This window comes from Podarcis tiliguerta (assembly GCF_965153285.1).
Source record: "Podarcis tiliguerta genome assembly, chromosome: 1".
In the NCBI taxonomy this organism is placed as follows: domain Eukaryota; kingdom Metazoa; phylum Chordata; class Lepidosauria; order Squamata; family Lacertidae; genus Podarcis; species Podarcis tiliguerta.
The window spans coordinates 4076617-4088832 of record NC_139534.1 but is presented as its reverse complement, the minus strand read 5'-3'; the positions used below and the strand labels follow the sequence as shown (position 1 = coordinate 4088832).

Below are 12216 nucleotides of genomic sequence, written 5' to 3'. Positions count from 1 at the left end.
AGGCATCCCACTGTCCGACACCTTCCAGGCTGGGATGGGCAATTCCCTGTCCACCTCTGCTGAGGGTCTGCGTGCCTGTGGTGAACAAGGCATTAAAGATTAAATGAGGTGGAAGAATTTAAGATACCTGCTTACATACCTTCTCTGCAGGCCCAACCAGGTTTTGCACTAGCCAAGGGTCCTAGATCACCCCCAGTGCCGAGGGCCTTCTGGCGGTTCCCTTGCTGCGAGAAGCCAAGTTACAGGGAACCAGGCAGAGGGCCTTCTTGGTAGTGGCACCCGCCCTGTGGAATGCCCTCCCACCAGATGTCAAAGAGAAAAACTACCACCAGACTTTTAGAAGACATCTGAAGGCAGTCCTGTTTAGGGAAGCTTTTAATGTTTAATAGATTATTGTATTTTAATATTCTGTTGGAAGGGTGGCTGGGGAATAAAAAATAAATTATCATCATCATCATCATCACAAAAAGCTGCCTTTACCAGCTTGACTTCCTACCTGCTCACCACTGAGTGGAGGTGTGCAGGAACCAGTTGGGAGCCAAACTGGGCTCCTAACTGGTGGCTCTCTCTTCCTTGGTTCTTTCAGTTGCTCTGAAGCTATATACCAGTCCATGGGGGATCCTTTTAAGTGAGGTGAAGTTCATTTTCCTAGACATTTCACCCAGTTCAAACTACACTTTGGCCTTTTGTCAGTCTAGCATTTTTTTTTTTTTTTTTAAAGAGTTGGGATGGGGATAGTACTGTTTCCGTAAAAGGACAAAGCACTGGGCAGGGATTTGGCTGCTGGGATGCTGGTGGCAGGGGCCAAGTGCTGGACCATGCTGAGGTGCAGCTCTGTGGTATGTGAGGAAGTGCTGTGTGGCCCTGCCCACCCCTGGGGTTCCTGGAAGGCTGGCTACAAGGGAAGGTGAGCCTCAATACTGCAGGTCCTGGAATATGGACAGTTGTGAGTAACATACTGCGTGAATTAAGTGGTGATGTTAGTCCTCCCTATCAGTGCTTTTTCTTTCTAAATCACCCACTAACTCCCCCCCCCCCAGCAAGCAACACACCTAACATTCAAAGGCTAAATAAAAAACTGAGCATATATATACTGCAAACAACTTGAGGGTGCAATCCAAATGCATGGCTGGCCGCAGTGGAGGTTGGAACTGTGTAGCCACTGCCACATCCATAGCTGTCTCTGACACAGGAAAAATGTGTCTGCTATGTGGTCCCCAGGCTAGCACAGTAGAGAAGCTGAAATCAAATCCATTACCACCATAGCATGACCCAGCTCAGGATCCAGTACTGGCCAATGCCAACTCCCCAAACGCCATGGCAGGGATACAGTGGTACCTCGGGTTACAGACACTTCAGGTTACAGACTCTGCTAACCCAGAAATAGTACCTTGGATTAAGAACTTTGCTTCAGGATGAGAGCAGTAATCGCTTGGTGGCAGCAGCAGCAGGAGGCCCCATTAGCTAAAGTGGTGCTTCAGGTTAAGAACAGTTTCAGGTTAAGAATGGACCTCCGGAACGAATTCAGTTGTTAACCCGAGGTACCACTGTACTACCACCCACTGTTTACATGGTGACATTCAGGCACTCACCGGAAGGGTTCCTTTGCCACATCCAACCCCCTTCCAGCACAGCCGGTTGGGAGTTAGGATTGTTCTGTGAATAGTACAGCAATCTTCAATATCGCGTGTACAATAGAACTCTTAGCACTGTATCCAAGGTTTGCTTGAGCAGAAAGCAGCTTGCATAACCTAGCGTTCCCCTACACTGCCCTGTAAAACCTCCAGAGGGCTGTAAGGCCCTACTGAATAATGTGCCCTGTGTTTGTGGGCACTGGTGGGAGGGTAGAATAATCCAAAGTAGCAGAGGCACTTTGTGTGTGCATTCACCTGATTTTAGGTGCTTCTCCCCCACGCTGGCAGCAGCTGCCAGCACAGCCCCTGATGTTCAGAAGGGTCTTCAGCCCTATGGAGAGGCTTTTCAGAAAGATTGTTGTGGGGTGCAGTAGGTTGAGCTGAGGAGGACTGGTTGGGTCAGCTTTATTTTGTGCAACAAGTGGTACAACTTTATGCCCTCCTAGTCCATCGTTTTCAGAAAAAAAAGATGACTAGTGGTATGCTTTTGTTTGAGGGAAAGCTGTTCATAATACACCAAAGTTAGTTCAAGCTTATATTCTATAAACTGGTCATAAGCTAAATCCAGCAACTAACTTCAAATATCTGCAAAAGTTTAACTGTTTTCACATTGCATATTCTCTGAAAAGTTAGAGAGATGAATCCAGAGATTCTGTGAGTGAAATTCTCCCCAAATAATATTTCTGTTAATAGAAATGCAAATACTTTCCCCAAATTCCTTCATGCCCTCCAGCTATCTATTCTGACAAGGCTATTAGGGGAATTAGTGAAAATTTCCTCAGTCTGCTTGCTGTCACCACGACTAGAAAAAAGCCCCTTCCACAAATTAAAGGATTATCAGCTACCACTTCCTGCAGTTGTTCTTTCTATTTCATCTTCAAGAATTTGTTTTATCTACACATTGAAATAAATTGTGTTACAGCTGCTGGAAACAAGCTTCACTTTCTCCAAGACTGTTTCCAGCCATAGTTGGGTTATTCTGAATAAACAGCAATTCATAAAATATAATGAAATAAATGTCAAAGTTGTAGACAGGTTTTTTTCCTTGCACTGTGGCTATCTGGATTGCAGAGCAGGTGCTTAATGATGTATATAATGTGCACCAAACAGACTGAGTCACTACTGCTAATCTGAGTCACTACTGCTGGTTGATGAATCTGTTGACATGACTTCCACATCATCTTCATTCTCCTTATTATGTCCAGGAGGTTCCAGCATAAAGTCATTGCTGTGATTAGGCGGTAGCATGTTCATTGACATGTCGCTTGATTGCCAGGGATACTGAGGTGCGAGTACATCTAAAGGAAAAATGAAATGATACAAAAATCACACATCCAGATATTTTCATAGCATTGTATTTTAACAACTTGCAGTCCATTGTTATGCACAGTTTAGAAGTTTCACGTAACTATGCAGTTCTTTATTTTTAACTACAGTGGTACCTTGGTCTATGAACATCCTAGTTCACAAACTATTTGGAACACAAATACTTCAAAACTGGAAGGTGTTCCAGTTAGCGAACTTTTTCTGGAATCCGAACATACTCTGTTCGGGGGTGCACTTCCGTTTTGAGTGCCACACTTCCGTTGTCTGGCAGCGGAGAAGGGGGTCGTCACGGCGTTTCCTGCAGCAGCGAGGGAGGGAAGCTGCGTGCCCGCTCACCTGCCAGCTGGTGCGCAACTCCCCCCCCCCCATGCTGCTGCGGGAGGCGCGTGCTCTAGGGAGCATTTCCTGCAGCAGTGTGGTGGTGGTGGGATCTCTGTGGATCCCAGTTCAGCTACTGACTGACTGACTATGTGACTGCAGAAATGGATAAAAGCCCCCCCCTCCATCCGAACAATGACTCATCAGTGCAGGTAATAAATTTTAATTTTTATCATCCACAATACTGTTTAAATTATTTTATAGTACAGTACATTGATTATTAGGGACGTGGGTGGCGCTGTGGGTTAAACCACAGAGCCTAGGACTTGCCGATCAGAAGGTCGGCAGTTTGAATCCCCGTGACGGGGCGAGCTCCCGTTGCTCGGTCCCTGCTCCTGCCCACCTAGCAGTTCAAAAGCGCATGTAGATAAATAGGTACCGCTCCTGCGGGAAGGTAAACGGTGTTTCCATGCGCTGCTCTGGTTTGCCAGAAGCGGCTTAGTCATGCTGGCCACAAGACCCAGAAGCTGTACGCCAGCTCCCTCGGCCAATAAAGCGAGGTGAGCATCGCAACCCCAGAGTTGGTCACGACTGGACCTAATGGCCAGGGGTCCCTTTACCTTTACCTTTTTACATTGATTATTGCTTTCATTTCAATTGTCTCGTTAGATAGTAAAACTCATGTTAAATTGCTGTTTTAGGGGTTGGTTTTAAAAGTCTGGAACGGATTAATCCATTTTGTATTACTTTCTATGGGAAAAGCGCGCCTTGGTTTAAGATTGGTTTAAGAACTTTATCCGTTCCGGAAGGCCAAAGTACCACTGTAAATATTTGCAAATTATGCAATAAAACTACATATCATTTCAACCGAAGACAAACCATGAAAATACAAGCCAACCAAAGTTAAATGCTTAGGCCCAATTGATTTCAGAGGAAGATTGGTATAGACATTACACAGCCTAATGGTTGAACTGTGGTTTGTTCTCCTTCCCATTCAAATGCCCATTTTGTAATTGAGAATGCCCTTCTGTCACTCTCACATAAGCCATTCTCCCTCCATCTTCACTTTTTTCTTTTGCTAATCACAGCTAGCCTAAAACCCTTTAATTCTGCTTCTGACCATGGCTTCAATGTTAATGCTATACTGTTGCAAAGCAGTTATTTCCAAAGAGGGAGTTGTTCAAGGAATGAGCAGGAGCTACAATGTGGTTGTCCTGATTGCCATATTATGGTTTAACAATTAAATACAGTGGTACCTTGGTTCTCAAACTTAATCTGTTCCGCAAGACAGTTCCAAAACCAAAGCGTTCCAAAACCCAGGCACGCTTTCCCATAGAAAGTAATGCAAAATGGATTAATCTGTTCCAGACTTTTAAAAACAACTTCTAAAACAGAAATTTAGCATGAATTTTACTATCTAACGAGACCATTGATCCATAAAATGAAAGCAATAAACAATGTACTGCAGTCATACAATCAATCAATCAATCAGTAGCTGAACTGGGTTCCACACAGTCACACAAAAAAAGAGCCACAAAAACAAAGCGCTAAATAAATAGCAAAAACAGACAGACCTCAGAGTAACACTCAAAACAGAAGTGTGGCACTCAAATGGGAAGTGTAAGACTCAAAATGGAGCACAATCGACTTCTGAAAAAAGTTCGCAAACTGGAGCACTTCCGGGTTTGCAGTGTTTAGGTTCCAAGATGTTTGAATACCAAGGCGTTTGAGAACCAAGGTACCACTACACTGTTTCAAACATATTAAGCCACCCTTAGCTTAGTGATTGCATGCCAATCAGCAGTACCAGAATGTTATCCACAACAAATATCACTTCTTTCACCATCTTGTTTTTGTTGATAAAACATTTAATAAAATTGAAATCATAAATGTATTTTTGTTCTCCCTGTTAAATTAGCTGTTGGCTAACTAAAGCACATGTATTTTCTCCATCTCTGAAATGATATACACTCTTTGAAACAGCTCAAATGATTTGATTCAGTCACTGGCCAATGGAGAAGTTTAATTTGTCTCATTTCCCATTACCTGGCAATCTGCCTGCTGCAAGTGCATCGCCTGGCAAGTGTCCGTTGACGCCATTTGCTGATGGGTTGTTCATCTGACCCAGCAAACCACTCCTCATCTCCAGATCAGTTGGGTATGGCCTCCTAGGGTCACCTTAAAAATAAACAATTGGTTTGCAATTCTTTCTTTTTTAAAATAGATTTTTATTAAAGATTTCTTGTTTTAGAAAAGTATATGCAATGTCTCTTTTTTCAAGTTGAATTTTGTACAGAGCGGTTTCATTAGTTGTGAGACATTAGTGTTACATTAGGAAGAAAAGGGGGAAAGAGGTGGAGGGAGGTTGGTTTGCAATTCTGAATAAACACACACACACACACGGAGAAGGGGACGACAGAGGGCGAGATGGTTGGACAGTGTTCTCGGAGCTACCAGCATGAGTTTGACCAAACTGCGGGAGGCAGTGGAAGACAGAAGTGCCTGGCGTGCTCTGGTCCATGGGGTCACGAAGAGGCGGACACGACTAAACGACTAAACAATAACAACAACATACATATATATATATATATATAGCAAGACAACTATCCAATCTCCATCAATCATCTTTCCTTTTAGCCACTGTTCACCTAGTAGCACGTAGCATATTTGGTACATAGAAAAGTGTGTTTCACTCCATCTGCCTGTGAAATTCAGCCAAAACTTGTACACAAAGTATACGCAGAGATAAAACATTTTTAGATCCATTTTTCAGTGAAAATATAGTATGTCAAACGTTTAATTGTGAAACTTGTTACCTGGCACCCATGTCAGAGGAGCGCAAACAGCATTGCTGGCACTAATTCTATGAGCATATTTAATTATTTCTTCAGATGAAACTGCCCCTGTGAGAAGTAGAGAGAAAAAATGCAGTAGGTAAAAATCCTCATCTCTGCATCACGAGATTCAAAAGCCAGTGTTTCAGGAGGAAACATGTAAAAACTGTCACTGCTCGTTTCCTGACCCACCAATCCCCCCTCATTTTCTCATCCTTGCACACTGATTTTTAGACTTGTACACACCGTAGAGCACTACTGTGGATTTTTTGGGGGGCAGATCACTATATGTTTGTATGTTATGGCTACTATGTAGGAGGCTGCCTGGAAGTTTCCAAATTAAAACAATTCCTTCCTGTTTATTAAACCATTCTGTTCTGCACTCCAATGCAGATGTCATGAACACATGGGTGTAACTAAATTTATGTGTGCTGGGGGCAGTGATTAACAACCAAGCAAGTTTCTAATTGTTGCATGGTTTGTAATCAGAAACCTAGCTGAAGTAAAGTAAGTGTGTGTGTGTTGCATCTAGATGCCAACTACATCCTTTTTTCCTATTTTGGATACCATCAGGGTCATAGAGTCAGGAAGGGGGTCTTGTAGACCATCTTGTTCAAGAAGAGCCTTTTAAATAATTGGCAGTATTGTCAAACTGTTCTTATCCATCAAGCAGTTTCTCCTGCTTCTTCAAATGAAACCTACTCCTCTGTAACTTAAGCCCACTAGATCTCAGGGCAGCTGAGTACAACTCTTCGCCATCTTCAAATATCTATAGAAGAGTGTCATCATGTCCAGGATGCTAAACTGAAAATATATTTTAGGAAATTATGTCTACATGAATGTTTGTGTGTCTGCATGTATCTGTAACTGTTTATCTAACTACCATATGTGGCTTGGGAGATGTAACTTTATAAAACTGAAAAGGCATTATATACGTTTCACTCTCTCTCACACACATATATAATTTATATTTTTTGGGGTGGTGGTGGCCAAAGTTGTGTTTTTTAGTTTTAGTTTTTAAAGAAAACAAGATTGTTGATCTTTTTCTTGGGACATTACTGACCACCCTTGCCTACTTGAGACATTTACTTGAGACAATTAAAAGGTTTTAGATATGTAAAGATATAAATGCTAGAAGAACAGATTGAATAAAATCCAACAGTGAGTTGAATTAGATTTCTTTAGAAATTAATCCAAAAAATTATTTAACATTTGTAAAGATACAATACTATATATATATATTCCATGTAATAAGATCTGTCATTAGTTGGCATTTAAATGCTTATTTTCTTATTTTTAAGATGATCTTTAATAGCAGTTTTTCACTGGAAAGCTATTACACAAGAGATCTAATCATCAGACGTCAAATGTAGTTGTGGAAACCGACTGTAGAACTTCCTAAAATACACTGAAAATATAATACTCACCTTTTCTTGCCTTTTCTATTGTTTTCAGTTTTTCTTTTGCTTGATAAACAGCTGTGGCCTATATTAAAAAAATACATTCGTTGGTGAACAAATATGTAACCAGAGTTTAGTACAAGAGAATTCCCATACTAGTTGAACTAAATGTTTTGCAAGTTGACCAAACATTTGACAGTATCTTAAGAATACCTTACACTGATTGACAACACATACTTCTAGCTTTTGTTGTTGCAGAGAAAATATTAAAACAGAATACCCTCCCTGGGATATATCAACAGCAAGGCTTGTCCGCATATCCACTATGGTTGTAAATGATCACCAGGTAGAATTTCTGCGGCACCTGTAATTATTGCCAGGTGCTAGACTTCAGGAAACAGGAAACATTACTACATGGAACTAGAGGGAGGAGACAAATTTAAGGACGTCAATCCCAGTAAAGTGGAGAAATGCAAGAGTGGGAGAAGAAATGGCAATAGAGATCCTGGGGTTAAAAGGGAACAGAACAATTCAAATGAATGGGATGATTGAAGTGGAAGAGTCTGAGAACCTAGACTTCTCAAGAGAGTTGAAGGAAACCTGGACCATGGGTTGAGGATGCCATAGTAACTGGAATAAGGCACTCAAAGGCTGGGCTATTAGTAAAGTAATGTGCAGTGTATCTTATTATGACTGAGACATGTAAACCCCTAACTGTTTAGAAGACTAATGAAAACGTTCACCCTTCACTGCATGGCAGATTTATTAGACATGGGTGTCATGCCAATCTTCCGACATGCCATTTTATTCACAGACTCACCAATATATGCTCTGCTTCCTTCAGTTGTTTCTGAAGCTGCTGGATATCATTGTCCCTCTTCTCCACCACTTTTTCCAATAGCTGCATCTCATGATGTATTTTCCCTTGATCAAGGGCCAGTTTCATTAATTCTTGGAACTCTTTATCCCTCTGAATCAACAACTCCAGGATCTGTCCAACAACCAATGTGTATTGCAATTTTTGATTGCTAAGTAGAAATTCAAAGCTGAATTGGAAAGTATATATACTGTCAATTTCTGAGCAGTTTACTGAAATAATTCTGCTCTGAATCAGCATTTCCTAAACTGCGGGTCATCACCTGCAAGTAGGTTATGAATCCTGTGTATCTGAATTGCAGGCCTTATGGATAAACCCAAAACAATTATTGCTTTAAATCTTTAACTGGTATGATGAATACCACATAAGGCTTTTTGTTTTGCTGGCATATTATAACCAAATGTCAGAACGGCTTGAGTCTTACATTTTAACACTTGGGAACCACCCTCCGGTGGCAGATCCGGTGACAGTTCGCTGCACGGTCCTCATACAGGGCGTAGATTTGAGTGGCTATTACAACCTGATGTGCAGGCTCCAAAGGCAGCAGCTACACACCGGAGGCAAGGTGTAAAAGTCACTCAGAACGACTCCCTGCACAAGCACCTTGTGGCAAAGTTAAGCCAAGGCTGAGCTGAAGTTTACTTATTCGAAATAAGAAATAACATCTGTATCCTATGAATCAACTGACTCTGGGGTTGCGGTGCTCATCTCGCTTTATTGGCCGAGGGAGCCGGCGTACAGCTTCCGGGCCATGTGGCCAGCATGACAAAGCCGCTTCTGGCGAACCAGAGCAGCGCACGGAAACAGAGTTTATCTTCCCGTCGGAGCGGTACCTATTTATCTACTTGCACTTTGACGTGCTTTCAAACTGCTAGGTTGGCAAGCCTTCAGGTAACAAGTGACAAACAAGTCTAATAAATCATAATAATACCAATAATACTAGTATTTATAGGAGCTGTTTTTAACATGTAAAGCCTAATACAGATTGCATCTTGTACAGGTCTCTCCCAACAAAAATATACCCAGACCTTATGAGCTCTTTATCAGTTTGCTTACCTGCCTCTCCTCCCCAGGTTGTGCAAGTTTCTGGTTTCTTGAAATGGCCAACATCTCAATCAGTTCCCTGAAGCAAAGTTTCCACACAATGGAAAAAGTCAGTTGCAGTTTCTGAAAATTGAGTTACAACCTTCACTCCTCCACAGTAAATAACAAGTCTAAGTAGAAAGATCCACAGAAACACTACAGTACCATGTCCATGCCACTTATTTTGGCGAAGTCGTATCAAAAGTATAAATGAAACACTGCCATCTACAGGATGATAATCCTCGTAATGTTCACTTCTTATGCAAAGCAAGTATATTAGAACTGTATCAGTTAGTAGTCTTTCAGGGTAAAAGAACTAAGTCCATATTTCTTGACTAGAAAAATAAGGGTTGCCATAAGACCCAATTTTCTAGGGTTTGCTTGGATCTCTTTGGGCTAATAACTGGCCTGAATTTCCAGCTTTCAATCTCCTGGCTTGTTACATATTCACTCTGTTAATCTGTATCTCTAAAAACTTGAAAAAAGAAAACAGCCTTCCTGAAAGTTTTGTGTGGAAAAAGCAGCTGAAATACATTATGATTGCATTTGGTGCACAATTAACCTGTGCAATTTCAACTTTACACAGTTGAAAGCCTGCTCATTGAAACTGCACAGATTAAATACAGCACACACAAGGTGTAGGTGTGGCAAAAACCTAATAGTAAATTGTCCTCTCCCCTTCTGGTGCAAGTCAACAGGGCTTCAGATGCTGAGGATTCACCATCCTCATCCTCTGTAGCGCCTGGTTTGGATCACTTATGTATTTACTTACAGCATTTATACCATGTCCTTTAGTCAAAAATATGTCTCTTAAAATTTTGGGGTACATATTTCTACTCCATTTCTCAATGGTCCTGATGTGGAGAAGGGGGACTGAGAATGGAGGACTGTCCCAATATCACAAAACGAGCTCTCCCCCAGTGCAAACACTGCACTCCTCTCTCCAAAGGCTCCTTCCAGGTGACAAACAAAAACCAACCTGTCCTTCATGCACTTATTCATATTTACTCAGAAGGAAGGTCCCACTGAACTCAGTGAGTGATGAACCTCAATGAAGATTACTTCTGAGCATGGATGCACAGACTTGGGTTGGCTGCTTTGGAGCCTTTCCACATGTGCAGGTGGACCCCTAAAAAAGTGGATACTAAAAAGGAGTGGGGGTTAAGCTATTTGTATATTTGGGGATCTTGAGTCCATTCCTGCATTATCCTGGTCAATTTAATATAAAAACAACCTATTAATTTTATTTTTGTGTGCTAATAAATAATGAAATAAAAACTATGTATTATCATTTAAGATTCTGCAGATCGGTAACAAGGTGCTTTTGATAAAAATCTAAACTATGCAGCAATTGTTTACATTTGTACATTTATAAATTTGCCTTCCTGGCAACCTCAGAGCGAACCAGGGCAGCTGCCTTCAACTTAACATATAATAGTTTTATATGTTTAACTGGATTTTTTAAAAAAAATAAAAATATGTTTTTGTTTAAACCTGTGAACCACTTTGAGTCCCTGCCGGAGGAAATAATAAATAAATGAGTTCTTTTAAACCTGCAATAAAATCCTAATGATGATAATAAACAATAAATAACCGCTCCTTTAAGCCTGCGATGTAAATCTGGAGGGAGACCCGGAGCGTCGCCTTGGCTGACCGACTGTAAGGCAGGCGGGGGAAGCCGCCGCCGCCGCACAAGCCCCTCTCCCGCCGCCGCCCGCGGCTGCCCCTCCCTTGGCGACCCACCGGGCGAGGAGCTCCAGGTCGTCCAGCGCAGCTAAGAGCCGCTCGCGGGTGCTGCTCCGCCCGCCGCCAGCCGCCGCCGCCGCCGCCGCCATGGCCTCCGCCGAGCGTGCCGCTGACCAGGAGGAGCGAACGACCGGAAGGAAGGGAGCGAAGGAGGAAGGCAGCTGGCTGGGAGACAGCGCCACCTGGCGGCCCCTCGGCGCAGCGCGGCTTTCTCCTCTGCCGGCGGAGCAAACCGGGGCTGCAGCCCCACGGAATCAAGGGGGGGCGGGGGGTGGGAGAGAAAGGGGCTCGCTGTTTTTCTGCGTCGCCCTGAGTTTCGTAGTACCGCAACATTTTTATGTGCAGCTGTTGTTGTTTTGTAAAATTGTTAACTGCTTAAGTTGCTTTAGTTTTCTCTACGTACATCATTCGTATATTTTTATATTACGTGTATGGAGCTGGAGTAACAAAAATGAATGGGTTTATGTTGGGGAGGGCAAGTTTCATGTTGGGGGCAAACGGGGATCAAACCTGCAACCATAGCACCACCCTCTAACCAACCGGGATAGTAGCAGCATTTCATGTACCGTATATTTATTTATAGCCCGTTTTTCCAGCTTACATATAAAAGTAGGGGAGGCGGGTAACAATCATAAAAAATACAGTTTGCTGCACAATTACAGGTACACTAAGATGTCTCATAGCGCACCTGTACTGCAAATAATCTCTTCTGATATATATCCCTTTATACAGAGTAATAATCTAACAAGACAACACATTTTGCATAGCCATTTTGCCATGATTCAGACCAAAGGAGGAGCACACATTAAATAAAATTTAATAAATACTAATAAATCTATGGCCTTCAAAATGTGTTTGAAGGGGGTTTGGGTTATTTATGTATTTTGTGTTTTCATTTTGTATTTTTATGTTGTGAACCACCCTGTGATCTTCGGCTGAAGGGTAGTATACAAATTTAATAAATAACAATAATTAACAAAACCAGATGTCAGGATGCT

At 42.2% G+C, this 12216-nt stretch overlaps 1 protein-coding gene across 1 annotated transcript; it reads right to left on the bottom strand.

Moving 5' to 3' along the window:
• Positions 1–2022: 2022 nt before the first annotated feature.
• Positions 2023–11344, bottom strand: MED4 (mediator complex subunit 4). Its single transcript, XM_083402902.1, has 7 exons — positions 11216–11344; positions 9446–9512; positions 8333–8503; positions 7540–7597; positions 6095–6181; positions 5325–5456; positions 2023–2932 (listed from the first exon to the last, which is right to left on the bottom strand). Exons 1-7 carry the CDS (start codon positions 11305–11307, stop codon positions 2760–2762), a joined length of 780 nt encoding a protein of 259 aa, XP_083259028.1. The 5' UTR covers positions 11308–11344; the 3' UTR covers positions 2023–2759.
• Between the last annotated feature and the right edge of the window lie 872 nt (positions 11345–12216).